Source organism: Pelobates fuscus, chromosome 9 (assembly GCF_036172605.1).
Source record: "Pelobates fuscus isolate aPelFus1 chromosome 9, aPelFus1.pri, whole genome shotgun sequence".
Classification (NCBI taxonomy): domain Eukaryota; kingdom Metazoa; phylum Chordata; class Amphibia; order Anura; family Pelobatidae; genus Pelobates; species Pelobates fuscus.
The window spans coordinates 80,355,815-80,376,144 of record NC_086325.1 but is presented as its reverse complement, the minus strand read 5'-3'; the positions used below and the strand labels follow the sequence as shown (position 1 = coordinate 80,376,144).

General features: G+C 38.3%; 1 protein-coding gene across 1 annotated transcript in view; it reads left to right on the top strand.

Annotated features, from left to right (window-relative positions):
* TENM1 (teneurin transmembrane protein 1) overlaps nucleotides 1-20,330 on the top strand; it is a 642,971-nt gene that overhangs the window by 458,575 nt on the left and 164,066 nt on the right. The window contains exons 15-17 of the mRNA XM_063432113.1: nucleotides 1,533-1,556; nucleotides 2,407-2,553; nucleotides 12,428-12,644. Coding sequence (XP_063288183.1) covers nucleotides 1,533-1,556; nucleotides 2,407-2,553; nucleotides 12,428-12,644 — 388 coding nt within the window. The remainder of the gene's footprint in view (nucleotides 1-1,532; nucleotides 1,557-2,406; nucleotides 2,554-12,427; nucleotides 12,645-20,330) is intronic.

Genomic DNA, 20,330 nt, shown 5'->3' with positions numbered 1-20,330 from the left:
CAAGGTAGTAGTACAAACTCCCAACACATACTTAAGAAAAACATACATTAATTCTATATTTAAGTTCAATCAAGCAGTGAAGTCTGTTTATAAGCATGGTGTGTGTAGTTTTCTGTGCGTGAAATGTAGCAAGTCAGGTGTTTTTTTGCAGCTTATTCAATAAGCAGCAAAGTGTAAATTAAGAACCTAAAATTATATTTAAACGGAAATAGCCACATTGTTTCTCAGCAATGTAGCCTAACTTTACAATACAGTTTTCAAATCACTACACTTCCCTTTTTTTTAAGTAAAACAAACATTAAAGTGACTTCCAAAGCATTGGAAACTTAAAATAAAATCACAGAAAATTAAGAAAGAAATGTGTCATTTACTCTTATTACTGACTAGTTATATACCCTAGTGCCAGCTCACTCTCTGATGAATCTACTTTACTTTTTATGAGTTATACCAACAGATGGTATCTAAATCAGGTGCCCCTGCCAGTATAATAAATATAAGTAAACAATATAACATTACTTTACATAATAGCTCATCAGCAAAGAGCCCTCTTCTAGCCTTTATTTTCTTAGATTATATCTTTCCCTCTCACTGACCACCCACCCCTTGTTTGTGGTGAGAATAAAAGGGATAGCTTGTATATATTGGACACTAGGACTCCTACTAGATTGATCACAACTAATAGCTTTAGTTTGCTTCTGTTAACAATTAAATTGATGGTTCCATCAGTAGTCTACCTTCTCTAGTGGTGCCTTACTAAAAGGAAATTAAGCTGATCTGAAACCATTAAGTGCCTCCCTAGTGCACCCACTTAATTGTGACTCAAGTCCATTATTTCCAGAATACAATAAACATTTCTAAGAGATATGATATTCAGTGTCTGAATATCCCACTTTTGCTAATGACAACTACAAAGATTTTATAACACTTGCAGCTTAGAATTCTTTATGTTGCTGCATTTTGTAATAAAGCCCATTTGCACATAGCAAATTCAACAAAATAAAAATATACAGATGCTGTATTTATACCATATCAGGAAACATGAAAGGACCAGTTTGGCCACCATAAAAACTGAAGCAAAATGAAGTTGTTATGGTTGTAAGAGTTTCCTGGTGCTGGCTCACCTGTAGGGGTCAAACTGTTCACAAACTGTCTAACCACAACGTTTCTGTCCCAGCACTGGATCTCTCTGCACCCTTACGCTTCCATTTGTTGAAAAGCTTCAAAAATAGGATATTGTGGCTGCCACAGGCAGGAGCACCGCTGATTTGCTTAGAGCAGTCAGCTGAGGCACTCAACCAGTCATTGATTCCCCATTCACAAAATCCCTTGAGAAACACACATATAGGCAGGCTTAGAGATCCAGTGCGGGACTTTGGGTTCGTGAACAGTTTAACACTTAAAGGTGACCTAGCGCCAGAGATCTCCTGGCATCATAACATTTCATTATCGATTAAGATGTTATTGGGCCAGGAGTATGCAGATGTTGCCCTATGGAGATGCATAATAATCTAAATCATTATTTTATTTTTCAGCACACTACTTGGATGCTGTAAGAGGTATGTTTAAAAAAACAATGCTAATAACTATATGTGATTATGTTGACTAGTTATATTATTTAATTCTTTGACAGCCTTAACTGCATTGACAAACTACAAATAGTTAATTACCAAGACTGGTAATACTGTTTTCTATAGATGACATCAGTTATATAGTAGATAATTCTTACTGTTGAATAAATATTAGAAGAATCAAAAAAGTTTCAATTGTTATATATTAACTTTCTGTATTTGAGTCTGAAAGAAATTGTAGACACCTGACAAAATAATTAGATATTTTAGACCAAAAAACTAAACCAGAAAAAATACTTTTCTAGCTGATTATTTTTCACCTCAGTTATTTTGGCTTTTTTGGCCAATTTCCTTGTCAATTTCTACTTCAATGAATAGTTATCAATTGTTAGAATTGCTAGCGGCATATTGTATATTAAGCAGTACACTGATTCTGAAATTTTTTGTTAGTCTAAATCAATTTTTCCAAAGCAATCACATGGATGAAAGTTGTCTGAACTTAAATGGGCATATGGATGAAACCGGAATTATCTGAAACAAAATTAGTTTTTTGATGAATCAATGTGGACACACTCAATTTTTTTTACCATGCACAAATCAAATATTTTCCTCCTTCTCGAACATCTATCCAAAGGGGACAGAAAATAAAATAACTGAGTTTGGGAGTAGATGACACCAATTCTCAAATACCAGAACATTAAGCAACATATAGTTAGAAATGATGAGATATCAATGGTCTGTCGAAAGGCATGTGAAGTATGTGCAAACAAGTAGTCCACTGTTCTGTTCTATGTTCACTTCCATAATTTTGTATCCCCTTATACCTTAAATTATACAGATGGATGCCCAGGCCTATGCTATGGAAATGGTAGATGTACCCTTGACCAGAATGGATGGCATTGTGTATGCCATATAGGCTGGAGTGGAACTGGGTGTAATGTTATCATGGAAATGGCATGTGCTGACAACATTGATAATGATGAAGGTAGGTTGTATCTCTACAAACATAGGTATTGTCCTAGATCTACTTCAAAAATTGCCAGGTTAAAAGAGCTAAAATGTAAATTTTTTATCTATCTATCTATCCATCTGTCTGTCTGTCTGTCTGTCCCTCCATCAGTCTGCTTACACGTCTGTCTATCTGTCTCTCTGTCTGTCCAGACATCTTTATGTCTCACTGCCTATAAAACCTCAATGCTATCTTCTATATAGCTGTGGATAGATGATACTCAACATTCTGATCTCCTAGCAGCTCATTGTCAAAGAGAGACATATAATGCTACAAATCCTCACAATCACAAGATATGTTGATATTTTCCTTTTGTGCAGAAAAAGCTTGGAAGCCTTTTATAGCCTTACACACAGTATACATTATTATTACAGCAAAGTTGTCAAGTGTAAAGATGTTAGACTCAGAGATTTGTTTTGGTCTGAACTGAAATTTATCCAGATTTTGACTGATCAGGTAATCAATCAAATTTCTAAACTGCAAGTTATTTCTGCATCTATATATTTATTTTGCTTTCATGAAAATTATTTAGATTATTTTTCTACTAGTGCATGTAGATAACCCTTTTATGTTTCTAAGCTTGGTGGTATATTGTGTATAAACACATACCTGCCAGAGACAAGTTTAAAGAAAGCCCCAGGTAATTGGATTTGCACCCAAGAATTATTAGAACCTGCTAATTTGTATTAAGAGGTAGGCAACCTTCGGCACTCCAGATGTTGTGGACTACATCTCCCCTGATGCTTTGTCAGCATTGTGTCTATAAGAGCATTCTGGGAGATGTAGTCCACAACATCTAGAGTGTTGAAGGTTGCCTACCCCTGATAGACTATAGTAAATAAACAATTTACTGAACAATTACTATTAAGTGTGTGCCCCACATATTGTAATATGTGGCAGTTCAGCGCAGTGGGGGTAAAGGTTTTTGAGCCTTGAGTGTCAAATCTGCAAAAAACAAGAAACGGGTCTAAAATAGCAAGACACTACTTTTGTTAATCTGTTTTATATCATCCTATTCTAACTTTTTTTTCTCTTTGGGTTGTGCTGTTTGGGATCCAATCCCACAATTTTTGCTTGCACTTTTCATCCCAGACCCTCATGAAAATTGTTGTTGTTCTATCTCTTTTATTTTACCTCTATAACACATCATATTATTTTATTACTATAATTGTAGATTATGCTAGCTTTAGTGTACCTACAATCTTAATTTTATTAATGACAGGAGGCGAGTATTTGATTAAGTCTCTCTTTACTAGAACTCCACAGCAGCACAGAAAAACAACCAATCAGAAAAAAGTTAGGTACTATAAAACTCCCCTCCCCATGCATCATTTCCTTTTTCAAGCTGCGACAAAACAGAATAGAAGGCAGAAAACATAATGGGAAAGAAACTAGATACGATGAATACAACGATGTCCACCATCTGAGAAGAACTGCCAAACCAGATAGTGATGATGGACTGTAAACTGAAACGAGAGAAAAACAGAATCGAACAGGTTAATTATCCAATGAAAAGTACTCTGAATAAACATGTGTGCACCCAATGTAGCAACCAAAATTACCTTAAAATGTAGATATCCCAACCCTACTTATGAAAAAATAGACATAAGAACAGGTGACAGGTAGCAGAGACAACAAGCAGAGTTGCATATGTACCTGATTAAACCAAACTATTAACATAAAACAAGGAAGGGATAAGAATGGGTGGGAAATACTCGCCTCCTGTCATTAATAAAATTAAGATTATAGGTACACTAAAGCTAGCATAATCTACAATGTTATAACATGACAGGAGGCTTCGTATTTGCTGTTTTAACGCTCAGTCAACAAATCCAACGCTGTTTGTTTCACTGGTACCTATTCTCGAAGCTACCCGAGCAATCCTAAATGGACTTTCGAACTGCGATAGATGACAATACACTGACCGATGGAGATGCCAGTTGATGAAGTTTCCCAAAAACAGAAAAAACATCCTCCGCTGATAGATCCAATGTACATGGGGTCGCGACCTGTTACCTACCAGCTGGTCCATGAGCTGGCAAACTGACCTATTAGCCATTTCCCTGCAGTTATAAAATGTCGGAGGTCATTTGCGGACTTAGGGCCTCGATAAGACACTGCCACCATGTCTCAACTCTTGATGTATAAGGTTGCTCCACCGATCGTGCCAGGGTCACCCGGCAATGTGGCCTTGCAGGTAGATCTTCAATCTCAAGGAATGCATCTAAGTCCACCACCAAATCACAATAGAACTGAGTAGGATCTTTCTTTCCCTCCTGGCCTACCCGGTGAGATGTCTCCTCCGAGAATAAATTTATAATGCAGGCAAGAGTGTGGTCAAACTAGCCGTATCCTAAGTGATTCCAATATTCCAAGTGAACTGTGTAATACTCGGGCGCGGTAGAGGAAAGACTCCAAAAGGAGGTCCATTCAGGGTTCCGAACTGAACTTGTGTGGAGGGACGGTGGTCGACTATTCTGGGAGTAGCGAATTGCAGGAATATTCAAAGGGATGGGAAGTGCCAACCAGAGTGCAGATTTCCATCCAGACATGTCCTCGTCTAAGAGTGAAAGATGTCTGCGTAGGAGTCGGGGCACACCAGGTACCCCCACAAAGTCTTGTAGGTCTCCATGACGGTAGTTGAAAAGTAGGTTAGCGCGAATCCAGAACAAAACGGCTCCCGTGAGGGATAAATAGAGTATAGACGGAGGACCCCCATCTCCGAACCCTGTTCACCAGGTATGCGTTCCGAGGAGATGGGGCAGTCCTGCCATCTTATCTCAAGATCGTAATGACCAGGGAACCCAATACAACCGGGGTCACCGTTCTTACATTGTGATCCATGCGAACGGTATACCTTCAGACCGGGTAATAGGCCTTCCTTAATCTTTTTACTCGAGCAAGGCAGTGCCCGTTTGCTCCATGAAGGTCTCCGTATCTCCTGTCACCTAAATATGGGAGAAACTGTCTGCGCAGTTGTTCGCAATGGTCTGGATATACAAAAACAGAAAGCAATCCTCTGTTTTATATGGTGCACAATATACCAAAACCTGCACTCACGTAATACCTGAGGTCCATCCATTAGCCGTACCATCTCCAGGAGTGTGTGTAAATAAGTGGGAGTCTCCCCCCGTTATACCTCTGTGAGAATGTCTTGCGTGTGTTAGAGCGGTCCGGATCCAGTAGATCCATTACAGGAGATAGAATAGAGGGATCCAGTCTAAATATGTATATCTTGCATGATAAGGCAGTCCTCTATAACGAAATCAGTAGCACGGACGTCAGATCTAATTGAATGCAGGAGGGACGCCCCTCCATGTAGTCATTGATGTCTTGCACAGGTACAAGCCTGTGTGATGAACAAATGGTCAGCACTGTAGAGCGTTGAGTGTATGGGAGAGCCGCGCTCTCTACTAATGTGATCGAATCTCGTGATAGCGTCCGGCTGATAGCCTGAGCAGGCCGCACCCGTAAATAACCAAACAGTAGAGTCTACATCCGTGACCGGTCCTCTCTATGAGAATGTGTCCTCCAAACATGTCCCCTGTATCCAGCTCAGTCTCTGGCTGAGGTTGAGGGAGGGCTGCGCCCTCTAATAACAAATCAGTGTCCGGTTCCGTATCTGAGAGGGGTTCGCTCCCTGTTCCTGAAGATAAAATATTCTCGGATCGAAGTGATGGAGGGCCGCACCCTCCTGTGATCCAAACTAGAGTCCCTAGAGACTCAGGGTGACCAACTGCAGGGTACACCAAATAGTAGTATCAGCATAAGGCTGAGGGCAATCTTCGGAATAACGATGGAAAAACTATCAACTGACCGTCCGGATCCCGTGCACACGCGCGGGGTCCAGGCTGACCGTTGGTAGTCTGAGGAAAGCTGGAGACGTTCTCCGCAATCCACGAGCGCCAGGGAGGTCGGAAGAGGTCAAGACAGGCCTCTCGACGACCCGAGCGAAAGGAAAAGGAAATCACAAAAAAAAAAAAAAAAAACAATAACGTAGATAAGAGTAAAAAATCAAATTCTATCTCAGCTAGAAGGCAAACAGCAGGCCGGAAAGTAAGACAAGTAAGCCCCAATGAACAGGGCAAGGAGCTAACCTTACGCAGAAAATAACTACTGATACCTATATGGATACCGGGAGGCAGATACGGAGTTAGTTGTTAAAGACAAGGAAAACACTGCGTTCTCCTGTAGGTGTCTGAACACCAGTCCTTGCCTGTGTGAAGTTCTCCTTGGAGATGTGTGTCCGGGCCGGGGTCTTCATAAGAAACCCTACCCTTCAGGCATGAGGTTTAGGGCCTTCACCCTTCCCACCATATTCAGATGGCCGTACACTGGTGTCCTCTTGGATAGTATGGCAATGGTGCTTGTCTGGACACCTGCCTATTTCCATGTCACTGGTGGGTACTGGCTTTTCCTCAGTGATAGTCCCCTAGGCCTGCGGCCAAAAGGGGTTCGGCACCAATAGAGCAGGTCCGTCAGAAGGGCACAGGCCCAGCAGGCCAAACGAATGGACACAGAATAGTGGCCAAGCAAATAGGCACGGACATAGCAGGCCATTCAAGTAGGCACCGACATAATAGGCCAATAAATGGGGCACAGACATAGCAGGCCAATCAATGGGGCACAGACATAGCAGGCCGTTTAAATGGGCACAGACATGGCAGGCCGTTTTAATGGGTACAGACATAGCAGGCCATTCTAATGGGCACAGACATAGCAGGCCGTTCTAATGGACACAGACATAGCAGGCCATTCTAATGGGCACAAACATAGCAGGCCAATCAATGGGGCACAGACATAGCAGGCCAATCCTGGGTTGTATATTATATCATATGATTATACGTTATTTATATAGCGCCTTCCAATTCCGCAGCGCTTTACCATGGGCCTTGAATGAGTAATGGGGACCTCTGAGCTTGGGTAGAGTTCCCCCCAAAAATTGTAGATCCTCAGAGCACCCTGACATAGGGCCCCCAGACATCAACCCTTTTAGACAGCGTAATGCCGTGTGAATAACTTGAACCGGGACTGGCAGTCCCTAAATTCCCAGCAGGCAAATAGCGGTATCCCAGCTGTATTGGGTATAAGCAGAAGTTGTTTCAAAAGTAAGATACATTGAGCGATACTCTCCTTAAACTGTGAATTGGTATGCACATGCTCACACAGATCTGTTTGATGTTTTAATCATTAATATAGATACCATCATCATATCTGAAAATATTGTATAGTATCAGTGTAGACTGGTCTCCCATACCAGTTTGAGCCAGATCCAGGTCTGTTAACTTTATATATATGCCATGGACAGTGAATTCATACCAGAGTAGTCTCCTCTGAGACCCCATAGCTGGACCCGAAAAAATATATACTGTGAAGCACATGAATCCTAGTTCATAATACCTGTAACTCACAGGAATCCGTGATATACACTGTCAGCAAAACTCACAGTATCCTGAGATATACACAGTCAGCCAAACTCACAGCAATCTGTGATATACACTGTCAGTAAAACTCACAGTATCCTGTGATATACACTGTCAGCAAAACTCAAAGCAAACTGTGATATACACCATCAGCAAACTCACAGCAAACTGTGATATACACTGTCAGTAAAACACATAGCAATCTGTGATACACTGTCAGTAAAACACACAGCAATCCGTGATATACACTGACAGTAAAACACACAGCAATCTGTGATATACACCGTCAGCAAACTCACAGCAATCTGTGATCTACACTGTCAGCAAACTGTGATATACACTGACAGTAAAACACACAGCAAGCTAAATAAAAACTGTCATAGAAACTCAGAAGTCTGACATGAAAAGAAATCTGTATTTATAAAATGCCATAAAGCTCACAGCAAGCTGTGAGATATACACTGATAGAAAACTATAGTCATATCTGTAGAAAACTGTGGTAAACCTGCTGAGATCCGCCGGGGAATCCCAGCAGGGCAACAAACGCCGAGATCCGACCGTGGAAGGAGGAGGGGCCGCAAGCAGGCGCCCCTTCTCTAGCCGGTCGGATGCACGTGGCTGAAAAAAACGGCCACGGCGAGGCGGCCACGTGCGTGAGCAGACCCGGTCGCAGGGTACTCGCGTCTGACTGCGAGAAACCCCGGTCGCTGGCAGGCTCATGCTGGAGCTCGGGTAGTCCGAGGAGGCAGCCAAACGGCTAGTCTCCTGACACCCGAACGTGCGCCTGTAGCCCGCAGGGCTAATAGAAGGGCACTAGGTAGTGGTATGGGGGGGAGGGGGTAAGTAAACAGAAGGGAATCCCAAGGGACCCCCCGAAAACCACCACATGTCAGGAAAAACATCCCCAAAGACACAGGGGAAACAAGCAAAAAATAGGAAGAAATCCCGAAGCAAAAATAATAAATAAATAAATAACGAAAAATAATATAAATAATCTGCAAATAAACATATGAAAAGGATAAAAGGCTATAACAAAAAATCATAGCATAAAATATATACAAGCAATATATATAATCAATATAATATGATATCAAAATAATAATTATGACTAAATACAATATACATAATATAGATACGTAGCCTCCTGTCATGTTATAAAATTCATAGAGACATCCTTATATTTTCCCCTTTTCCAATCTCATTGTCTACTATTTGTTTCTAGTTCTTTTGACTTGATTCACTCTCTACTACCTGTATTTCAGTCTCTCTTTTCCACTTTCTGTGTTTGTACTTTTTCCCTACCCCCATATCAAGGGATTAATTCCTTTTATATCATTTTCTCAGCTATAATACTAGCCCACTCTACTCTATTTCCTTTATATAATTAGCCACTTCACAACCAGGTTATTTTGTTTTAATAATAACATCATACATGTTATTTCAAATATGAGATGCATAGGTTGTACATAAATATTTGACAACACGGTAATTGCTTGTATAGATTACTTTTTCTGGGCACCTAAAAAGTAATATACATTTATATAACTAGCTTTTTTTTGAAGATATTGGGGCAGTACAATTGTTTAAGAGATTCTATGTTATACTTAATCCAGCAATTATTTCAAACAGGTCTGGAATATTAGCACACGCTCAGAAACACAATGCAGCAGATATAACAAAAATAGATAGATAAAAATAGTCAAATATCCTGCATATTTCTAAGTAACTTGTTGACATTTCTTGGAAAGCAACTAACGAAAAAATGCCATCAGAACATAAAAATAATGTCTCTGTTTAGGCATAGTGCCCTTATAAGTAAGTACATACACCATGCAGTGTTACCAGGCACAGAAGAATTAATTTGTATATCACAACGAATCATTATGATGGGCTTTGTTTGATGAGGATTTACTTTCTCCTTCTCCAATCTCTACTTAGTAGAATAAAGCCATGAAAACTATGTAGGTGCAAAGGGGTTATAGGTTATGGGTTATGTTGTGTTTTGTAATTCTTGTCCATACAAAATGAAAGACAGCACATATGTACATGTTAGGAGGGAAAGAGCTACAGCTCCTCATCTTAATGATATTTATCTTCTTTTTTGCTTCTTTCATCAATCCTTTAGCTGTATTACTTGTGATCCTTATTAATGAATAATTAATGAATTTGTGTCTGCTGCCTGTTCTGTATACTCATGTTGGCACTAACTGTGGCTTGACAATATTATCACAACGCATCAAACTCCCACATTTTATAAGGTCTACAGAACTAGTGGGTATTCCATGGGTAGACACTTAGTGCTACTTCAAAGGTTCCAAAGATACACCATTATTGGTTGAGCGTTTATTATTTACTGTTGTCTTGGCCAGTTTTGTGTGTATTATTGTGTTGGATTTATTTGTCTAACACTTAAATTTCTCATGCCTAATCATCTTCTATGTCTCAATGATATGGAGACCCTCCATGTAAATTCCATAAAAGTAGGAAAAAAACATGATGTTTGTTTATTATTTGTTATCAAATTGTAGTCTTTTTCCTGGACAATGTTTTGTTTTAATGATAATTTTGTAGGTTTTATTTATTTTAAAGACATTTCAGACATTTGTATAATTTTTTTACACATTAAACTTAGGGTAAAAGGATTACTGTCACTTCTACAAACAACAATTTTTGCCTGTTGATGCATTTTACATTAAACATCACTTTGCATACGTATGCTCTATTTTTTTTTTATAAGGGATTTATAACAGGTCATGATATTGTTGATATTTCAATGACAGATTTTGGTGCTCGAGTACAGAAAATCCTGAGTTTAAGATTACTTTAGTACTTTGCTATACTAAATGCTTATAAATCATGTTAGGCCTGTCGGTTTTCAGCCAGATGGTGTGATTCAGTAAGGCTTAGAAATTTGCTGAACAGTAGTTCAGCATTTTAATGTATTTTAGCCCTTTTCTGGTTCATGCATCAAAACAGTCATTTGATATTTACATATATATAATGGCATAGTTCACAGTGTTCTTAAAGGAGACCATCGGTTCTGTATGATTGATGATAGCAGAAACTACTTCTGTAAAATAGCTGATAAAAGAGAGCTTGCACGAAAATTCTTAATTGTTGAACTCATACTATGCTCTTAAAAAAGGGTCAGAGGATCATATCATTCATATTGTGTCAATAGTATGAAAGAAAAGTAGTTACTTCATATGACTTGAAATATGACCTGCATTACAACGCAGATCAAACTTTTATTTGTTTTTATTTTTAGGTTGTGTTATAGACATTATTTATTAAAGTATAATATCTTAAATGCATACCTGGGAATATACTTTATTTCAACTGTAGGTTCTAGCTGGTTTGCTGGTGATCCAACTCTGTTCTAGACATGAACATTTTATGTAAATAAGGAAGCACCCTTAATAACGACGAGTAGAAAATATAAATATCCTGGCACACCTGAGGTTTATTTGAGGCTTATTTTTTTATTTGTTTAAAGGCAGTCTTTTATTAGGAACAAAAAAGTGGAGAGAACTTTTGGCTTCTCTCTGAGCCTTTATCAAGACTTGATAAAGGCTCAGAGAGGAGCCGAAACGTTGTCTCCACTTTTTGGTTCCTATTAAAAGACTGCCTTTTAGAGGAAATCTCAGGCGTGCCTGGATATTTATATTTTCTTCAATTTTATGTCTTTAGGGATTGACCCTCCCTTTCTGAAGCACCCTGCAGGATGTATTTCTCCTTTTAGTGGGTGAATTATACTGTTGTTTTCTTGCAAACAACCTTAGTAAGGACTGATGAACAACTTGTTGCTGCTCCTATGTAAGTGACATGACAAACTAAACATCCTATAAGGGATATTCCTTTGTCCTGGAGTTTTTTGCTATTATTTTATGTTATGCAAATGTGTTCAACCACTACTTGTCTTCATTCCCAAACTGAGATTCTGCTCATATTATGGAAAGTGCTGCTTCATTTTGATTGGTTAAACCTCTTCTTTGGTGATGCAAGACCTTCCCTCTGTGCATATTTTAACCTAGTCTCGTCAAAGGGGGCAGAAATAGTTCATACATCATACATACCTCTATTTTATAATGTGAGATACACAGCTATGACATTTGCAACTTGACTGCAACATTCAAAATACAGATAATGTCCGATCACCAAAGCTTCTAAATAACAAATGCAATAGTTTAATTTATTGAGTTAATATGTTATCCATTATCAAAATTATTGTATTATCATATCTACATTCTATGTGTTTTTTTATTATTCATCATCTGACGAGATATTTTATATTTTACAGATGTTTTCTAAGTTTAACATCAGGTGAAATTAACTTTTGACCCCTTGTTCTGACATTTCTTATCATTCCATCCTCATTTATTATCATGAGATAGTTAAAATCTCCATGGTAATTTCTTCCACTGCAGATGGACTGACAGATTGTGTGGATCCTGATTGCTGCCAGCAAACCAATTGCTTCTCTAGCCCTCTCTGTCAAGGTTCACCTGACCCTCTGGATCTTATCCAACAAAGTCAGCCACCATTCTCCCAGCATCCCCCAAGGCTTTTTTATGACCGCATCAGATTCCTTATTGGGAAGGAAAGCACTCATGTAATTCCCGGAGACGTTACTCTTGATAGCAGGTAGGTGCTGTTCTCTTATTTGCTTTCCACCAACAAAATTGTACTGTGGATAAACAATTAATGATTTTTATTTGTTCCTTGATTTTTTGTAAGCAGGACATCTAAAGTATATTTCAAGCATGTCATGTCATGAAAATGTATTGAGATAGAGTCTAAATATTCTGACATTCTGTTTAACATGGCACATTCTGTCCACAATTGTTTTTGCTATTTTTAGTTTGTTTCTTTTGCTTTGTTTTGTTTTTCTTAGTAAACATGCTTAGTACATGATTGCACTACAAACAAACTAATACAAAAAAAATAATAATTTCACATAGCATTATTAGAGTAGTGTTTTTGCATTGTGTTGAAATGCTATGACTCCACCATACTCCTTGGGTTTGGAGTGTTGCATTTGATTGCAAGCTCCCACCTTTTGCCTGATTTATTTCCTGGTCCCTGCCTTTCTCTCACTCTATGTGTAATGGGTAAGGAATAAAAAAAAAGGAGGAACTTTGGACAGTTGTTTAAAAAAATATATATTTTGAGACAACTGTTTTTATAGTATACAGTATATAAAAGGTTCTCTTTTATTCACAAATTCTAGATAAACTTGTATCTCAGTATCAAGGCAAGGCTGCTTAAGCAGTAGAAGGAAAACACAAAACTGGATAAGTGCTAAGGAAACAACTGACTAGACTTAGGCAGCAAACACTGGATATAGGGGATACTCTTAAACCCTAAAAATAGACAGCATAAAAAAAAATAAAAAAACAGGTTGCGCCAAAAAGTGTAAAATGATAGAATAATATAATAATAAAAATGTTTAAAAAGTACAAATATTCACAGTCCAGATATCACAATCCCAGTTGTTTCTGGATTTTTGGGGAATGTTGGTTCTTGGTTAAGGTGCTTGCAAATATATGTAGGGAGACACAAAGTGACAAATAACAGTGCAGACTGTTTTGGCAGAAAAATAGAACTCACAACAGTAGTATATGAAGTAGCACTCACATTATGGAGCTTAAACTAGCTCTAAGTTAGATTGCTTGCAGCGATACCATCCCTGACTGATGGATATAACTTATGAGGTGGATATCTTGATGTGCAGGTAGGTAAAAAAAGAAAATATCCCATAGTGCTCTCTGTAAACATAAATATGTGATGCAGTACAAAAATATGTTATACTCACATTTGATAGAGCGTTAAGTCAATATTGTAACATTTATGTTTTATTTCTTTTAAACATTAAAGTATATTTGATTTTAAATCACTTTGTTGTGATAGACCATTTATCACACGTTGTATGCAATTTTAAATGGTATTTGTTCAGATCTGGACAACTATTTACCAACATATCCCTCGTGGGGTTATACCACTCATGCATAGATATTTGAGCAACTTAATGCTTTATCACATGTGAGTATAAATCATATAATACACTCAATCAACCCTCCTCCCGCAGCACAGTATGCATTTGTGCTTGTACAAAACATGGTTTTGATTAAAGCCCTCTCTCAAATGTTCTAATTAACATAAAATCCCAAAAGATTTTTCTGGATTTCTACGAGGAAAGGGGATTACCAGTGTTATTTTAAATCCACATGTACATACAAAAATAGATATAACTACAATATTTTGTTATACTACTGTACACATAGTGAGAAATTGCAATTGCCCAGTTTACATACAATTGTCAGTAGACAGAAATGTAAATCATTAATTGGCTTAACAAAATTGATATCAAAGTGCTCTATATAGTAAAACTTTGAACATATTTCCATCAGAAGTAGACTTTTACTAACCTAGAAAATAGACTATTGGAATTTTCTCTTCTTGTGTTAAACCTTTCTTATACAATTTTAATGCACGTTAATATTTATACCTATCCAGCCAAAAACTGACGAACTCCGATAAAGCAAGAACTTTAAAAAAAATATTCCAGTACTAAAAAACAATATCTGAGTGACTTTCCCATTGTTAAATCTAGCAAAAACTAAGTAAAAATTCAATGTAATAGTTAAAGTCAGATAGTTCGCGTCAGATTTTTTTAGTGCTGTGTCTTTGCTCTGTATAGTTTAAGATTTGCTCCATAAATTAGCACTCTGTTCTATTTTACTTTGCAAAAATAGAGACAAATAAGAACGAGAGAAAGTACCGCTGGAAGAAATGCAAACAAATACATTTATTGTGCAATAGATTGAAGGACAGTTTAATGCAAATGCGCACAGAAGAAGAAGAAAATTCACAGTTCCTATAAATGTTGTAATTCACTATGGGGTATAAAATATGAGATCCAAAGGCAAATCTGTGTTCACAAGGTATGAATGATGAGAAATAGAATAAATGCATCATGGAGCTTCAAGATAAGGCAAAGAATGATGATGGCTGAGATGGATTTATCACAGGAACCTGAGGTTTGCATGATATGTGGAATATTAAACAGCGAGACCGAAAGTCAGTTCAAAATACGGAGCGAAATAAATGAGCCAGGCAAGAGATAATGGTTGGATTATTCTACCTGTTCACAGTAAATTCTCTACTGTTTCTCATTGATAATGTTTTGTGGAATATGAATATATTATAATAGTGCCAAGCATCAATATAGTCATTTGTGAAAGAAAGTAAAGGGTAATATTTCGAAAAACCCATCAAGCCTATTATTTCTTTTCGTCCCAGTGGTACTTTCAGTTATGAGGTCTCGGAATCAATAAAAATCTATTTTAATATACGTAACAAAACATTTTGGTCTAAAACACATATGAGAAGGTTTTAGGTTCAGTGAACTGGACATTTGGATGGTTGTTAAATTCTACTTTAAGAAAATCAGTGATGTATAGAGGTATTATCTTTTTGCATCTTAGTGATAATGGTAGATTCATTATATCCCACAGCTACGTAATCCAATGCATGGTTTCCTCACTATTGTTAGAGCATGGTACAAAATAACTTGATGAAATGTACATGTATACATTATTACTTTATTTAAGGTCCATTTGTAGATTTTCAAAAAAGCATATGATTAAATATCAGACTCCTATTGGTCCCAAGAATCAGTTTGCGATGTGTGTACTGACTACATCTAATAAAGTTTGTATGAGCCGACTATTGAATTGCAATATGTGGGTTTTGGGGATTGGCACCAATTCATGGTTGTTAAAATGTAGAATGCCTTTTCCTGATATGTCATTTATGGAAAATGCACATTTGGTAGGTGAATATAGATCTTGCATAATGCTCTGAAGTAGTATTTTATGAGCGAATGTAAAAGGTCTCTGGTCTATGGGAGCACTTATTTTGACTTGCATTAACTGATATCTCTAGGTAGAATGCTACTTGACTTACTTATTTTTTCAGTTGAGTTTGGAAATGTTATCTTTAAAAAAGTATAAATTATTGTAATGTGGGATGAGAAAACAAAAAAGAGAAGGGAAAAGATGGATACCCATCTAATCTATTTCCTTTCAACCCCTACCATGCTCTGCCAATCTTAATGCTTAACAAAATCTACATAGAAGATTTAGAACAAATCAAATGGGTGTAACGAAGATATACCCCAACACGCAGGATTCAGCTAAACAGAAGACAACACAGAGGGAAGATACGTCTACCGGACCTTAGAGTGGCCGGACTCGACGTGTATAGGAGAAGTACAGAGTCAGGAACGATCCGAGGTCAAAGGGCACAAAGAGACAACGAAAACTAGGACTAGCCGGGGTCTGGTACACAGTAAACAGCAAGCCGGCAAACAAAACAGATAAGGATAAAGAGATAACGTAGTCAGAAAACAAAGCCAAGGTCAAGTACGAAGTAACACAACTGACCACAACAAGCACTAAAGGGAACTGAAACAGAAACCATGATAGGGCAAGGAACCAAGGGAAAAAGGTGAGTTTAAATAGTAAAACAACTATTTTGATTGGTGCCTGTCATCTCCACGCCCCCAAAAGGTAAGTGTATGGGGAGTGTGGCATGATAGGGACCAATGGGAGGCCTTTTCGAATTTAGGGTAAGTACCACTACAGTACCCCCCCCTGAGGACACGCCATCCGGGCGGGGAGGGCCAGGCCTGGCAGGAAAACGAGAATGGAAAGAACGCACAAGGCGAGGAGCGTGAACAGCATCAGCGGAAATCCAACTGCGTTCCTCGGGCCCATAGCCCTTCCAATGCACCAGGTACTGAAGTCGACCTCTAAGGAAACAAGAGTCAAGAACAGCAGAAACTTCAAACTCCTCATGAGCCTCCACAGAGACAGGAGGGGGAGGAGGAGTATGCCGGGTATAGCGGTTGCGTACGTAAGGCTTCAACAACGAGGTATGAAAGACATTAGGAATACGCAGATTCTTAGGAAGACCTAGGGCATACGAAACGGGATTAACCTTATGCAAAATACAATAAGGATCAATAAAGCGGGGAGCCAAGTTCATAGAAGGCACCTGGAGGCGAATATTCCGCGTGGAAAGCAAAACCCTGTCCCCCACGACATAAGAAGGAGCCGCCCTGCGACGCTTGTCAGCCTACACCTTCTGGCGAGCAGCGGAATCCACCAAAGAACGCTGAACCTGCTCCCAAGTATTACGTAAACCAGCCAAATGCTCATCCAGAACTGGCATGCCCTGTGAGGAGAAAGCAGCTGGAAGAACAACGGGATGCTGGCCATAGACAACGTAAAAAGGACTCTTGCCAGAAGAATCATGAATAGCGTTATTACGAGCAAATTCAGCCCAAGGAAGAAGGTCAGACCAATTGTTCTGATGGTGGGATATGAAACAACAAAGGTACTGCTCCAGAGATTGATTGGCACGTTCAGCAGCTCCATTAGACTGCGGGTGGTAGGCGGAAGAAAATGAGAGAGTAATACCCATTTCCGAACAAAAGGCTTTCCAGAACCTGGAAATAAATTGGCTACCCCTATCGGACACAATAGATACTGGAATGCCATGCAACCTAAACACCTCTCTAGCAAATATAAATGCCAGTTCCCTAGACGTGGGCAGCTTGCGAAGAGACACAAAATGGCTCATCTTGGAAAACCGATCTACTATCATTAGGATAACAGTGTTACCATTCGAAGGGGGTAGTTCAACAATAAAATCCATGGACAGGTTAGACCAAGGTCTCTCGGGAACGGGTAACGGATGCAACAGCCCACAAGGTACTCTACGAGAAGATTTCATACAGGCACAAGTAGTACAAGCACCATTATAGTCGGTGACATGTTTGCGCAAGGAATCCCACCAAAAATACAGAGAAACAGCTGACACCGTTTTGGAAATACCAGGATGTCCAGCAGTCTTAGTGTCATGATACAACGACAGTATATCCCGTCTCTCGGGAACATCAACAAATAGTTTATCCGTAGGCCTCTCTCTAGGTGCCATGCTTTGTTTCGCTTGTATGGTCTGCAAGAGGGACGAGGAAATAGACAAAATAGTAGTAGCTATTATCCTGTATGGGGGAATGACAGGAGTAACATCAATCTCCTGTTTGTCAGCAGTTTCGAACTGTCTGGACAGAGTATCTGCTTTAGTGTTGCGATCACCTGGCCTATAGGTGATAATATAATTGAAATGGGACAAAAACAGTGACCACCTAGCCTGCCTAAAAGACAATCTTTTAGCCTCACTAAGGTAGGATAAGTTCTTGTGATCCGTAAATATGAGGATGGGATCCTTAGTTCCTTCTAACAAATGTCTCCATTCTTTCAGTGCTAAAATAATAGCAAGGAGTTTGCGATTACCCACATCATAATTCTTTTCTGCTTTGGACATTTGTTTGGAAAAGAAGCCACAAGGATGCAATGGCTTTTCAGGCGACTCTCTTTGGGATAAGACAGCACTTACCCCGATATCGGAAGCATCAACTTCAAGAATATAGGGCAGTTAGGGGACAGGATGCTGTAAAATAGGTGCAGAGGCGAACGTAGTTTTAAGAAATTCAAAAGCCTGAAGTGCCTCCGGAGACCAGACACGAGTATTGCCATCCTTATTTGTCATACGGGTGGTAGGCGCTACAATAGAGGAAAAACCTTTAATAAAGCGTCTATAATAGTTAGAGAAACGAAGAAAATGCTGAATGGCTTTCAAACCTTGTGATAGAGGCCATTCTATGACAGCAGAAAGTTTCTGGGGATCCATACGAAAACCTTTAGCGGAAATCAAATACCCCAAAAACTGGACTTCGGATTGGTCAAATAGACATTTTTTCCAGTTTACAATAAAGACCATTAGCAAGAAGGGTCTTCAGAACTGTTGTGACATGTCTGTGATGAGTGTGTAAATCTCTAGAGTATATTAATATGTCGTCCAAGTACACAATTACAAATGTGTGAATAAAGTCTCTTAAGACGTCATTAATAAATTCTTGAAATACTGCTGGGGCATTACATAGACCAAATGGCATAACAGTATACTCGTAATGGCCAGATCTAGTGTTTAATGCCATCTTCCATTCATAGTCTTTCTTAATACGTATTAAATTGTATGCACCTCTAAGATCCAATTTAGTGAATACAGTAGCATGTTTGAGCCTGTCAAATAATACCTTGATTAAAGGTATAGGATAAGCATTTTTGATGGTGATTTTATTTAGACCTCTATAATCGATACACGGTCTTAAATCACCTTCTTTCTTCGATACGAAGAAGAACCCCGCTCCAGCCGGAGAAGAGGATCTCCTAATAAACCCCTTTTCTAGTGACTCCTTAATATACTCCCCCATGACACAGTTTTCTTGAACAGATAAAGGGTACACCCTGCCCTTTGGAGGTATAGTGCCAGGCAATAAATCAATAGCACAATCGTAGGGTCTGTGAGGCGGTAATTTGTCAGCCTCCCTTTTATCGAAGACAGTCTTGAGAAATAAGTACTGAGGGGGTATAACAGTAGATAAAGGAGGAGTAGTAGGAACATTAATAGAATTCAAAGGGGTGACTTCAATAGTACAAGACTCGTGGCAGGCTTTGCTCCATGATTTGATTTGCCCTGACTCCCAGTCAAAAATTATTATGGACATTTTCACTTAGGACTTTTTTTCATTTGGACTGGTATTTTTGAAGGAATTGTATCTAAATTTGTTATATATTTTAATTTCTGCTATTAGCTAAAGAAAAATTCTTAACAAAATATCAGAACAATGGTGTGTATATTATTTATCAGATGGTGCTATATAAATTATAAAATAATAATAATTCTGTGTACAGTGTTCTTCCTAATTCTGCGTGAGTCTATGTGTCAATATACTGTTTTCCAACATAATTATGGAATGTTTTTTTTTTTTTTTTTACATAAAACCAATAAAGAAGAATGTGTTTAATGGATTAACAACAGTATGAGCATCTGATTTCAGAAATTGTATCTATACTTTAAATAGTGAACACAGGAGTGGAAAATCTCAGTACACTAAGCTCCAAATTTACCTGGATTTGGTCTGGATTTCAGTTGGACTATTTGCTTGTTGGCAGCATTGGATAAACTTTTAAAAGGATTTTTTTCAAAACAAAAATATATCAAAAATCTATTATATTTAAAATATTTTATTTGAACAAATATCAAAATATTAGAATATTTTTCAAAATATTAAATCCTTTAAAAGTGTATACAAAAATATTGAATCATTAAAAAAGCTGAGAATAAAGAAGCATATTTAGAAATGTTATTCTTCAAGCCATTTTCACTACGTACCACATTTGTTACCAAGCATATATC